At 45.6% G+C, this 1,470-nt stretch overlaps 1 protein-coding gene across 1 annotated transcript; it reads left to right on the plus strand.

Moving 5' to 3' along the window:
• Positions 1-250: 250 nt before the first annotated feature.
• On the plus strand, positions 251-1,081 carry LOC122026711 (polyubiquitin-B-like). The gene has a single exon (XM_042585437.1). It carries the CDS (start codon positions 251-253, stop codon positions 1,079-1,081), a length of 831 nt encoding a protein of 276 aa, XP_042441371.1.
• Positions 1,082-1,470: the final 389 nt, after the last annotated feature.

Genomic DNA, 1,470 nt, shown 5'->3' on the forward strand with positions numbered 1-1,470 from the left:
GATTAGGAAAAATGCATAATCATATACATTGTTTGGTAAATCGTCGATAATTGTAATACGGACTTTTATATAAATTTTTATAAATATAAAATATAAATTATAAAATAAATTTGAGATAGTATGATTTTTTTTCATAAAAAAATCATTTAATATTTAATTTAAATTTGTAAAAAAAAAACTGGATCCGAAGTTTTGGCAGACTAATTCTTTCTTAATTCAGCGGTAGAAGCAGCCGTCGTCGTGAATGAGCATGGATGTTACTTTCTATACCGACGACGGTGACAAAGGCTTCGTCGTCGAGATTGGCTTCTTCGACACCGTTGCTGAGATCAAGGAGAAGGTGCAGTTCTTCGCCGGCTATCCGGTCGCTTCCCAGAAGCTCGTCTTCAACGGCCAAGAGCTGCGCGACGACGCCGACACCGAGCGCTGCGGCATTCTCCACAACTCCTCCGTCCAAATCCTCGTCGCTAGCGACCCTTCTTGCGCCAAGGAGGAGGATGACGGAGACGCACTCGATCAGACGGTGAAGGTGAACGTGGTCGTGAGTCGGTCGTCTCCAGACCGACGCTTATCACTGGAAGCCAGCGCCTGCGACACTGTCCACCGACTCAAAGCGCGTATTGGCGACCTCGAAGGCATTATGATGCAGGGCTTGGCGTTGCACCGCCAGGGGGAGGGGGAGGAGGAGGAGGAGGGGGAGGAGCTGCTGGACCACCACACTCTGTCCGACTACATGGCGGCGGGCGAGGTGGAGGTGACGGTGCACACGGCTGCGAGGCCGCCGCTTTCTGGGATAGCGACGCCGGCGCCGGCTGATCCGTACTCGAGGAGTTTGAGGCTGGTGGTGCGGCCAATGTTTCGGCCGGCGCCGACGAAGAAGATGTTGACGACCGTGAATCCGTCGCGGAAAGTGAATGATTTGGGGAGGGTAATGAGGGAGAAGTTTGGGGTCCATTGGCCGAGCGAGGGTTGTTTCTTGTTCGTCCGTAACCACGTCGCCATGGACGAGGGCAAATCCTTCCGATGGCACGGCGTGGAGGAGGATGAAACCATCGAGATCTTTAGGGCGATGGACGATTAGTGATAAGAACTCATGTCTTAATTATCTCGTAGGAATGATGGGACGATCTTCAATAATATCGAACGGATTTGATTTTTAAAGAGCATTTTTTCAATATTTGATTAATAAATTAATTGGATGTTAGATAGGAATTGACCGGATACTTATTAGTTGAAAATCTAAATGAGTTATAGAAGATGGGCATTTGACAACCAGAGAAATCCTAATAGGTCATGTGATTAATTCATTTTGATACTTTTAAGAGAACATTTTGTAGAAAGATTTTTCAGCACTTAAGATTTGTTTTAGTGAGATTTTTGAAGAATGACAAACCTAATGAATCAATAGGACAAGTAGGATAAGGTCATTAAAACCATGCTAAATCTTTCTGGTTAACCATTTATTTTTGT

Source organism: Zingiber officinale, chromosome 10A (assembly GCF_018446385.1).
Source record: "Zingiber officinale cultivar Zhangliang chromosome 10A, Zo_v1.1, whole genome shotgun sequence".
In the NCBI taxonomy this organism is placed as follows: Eukaryota; Viridiplantae; Streptophyta; class Magnoliopsida; order Zingiberales; family Zingiberaceae; genus Zingiber; species Zingiber officinale.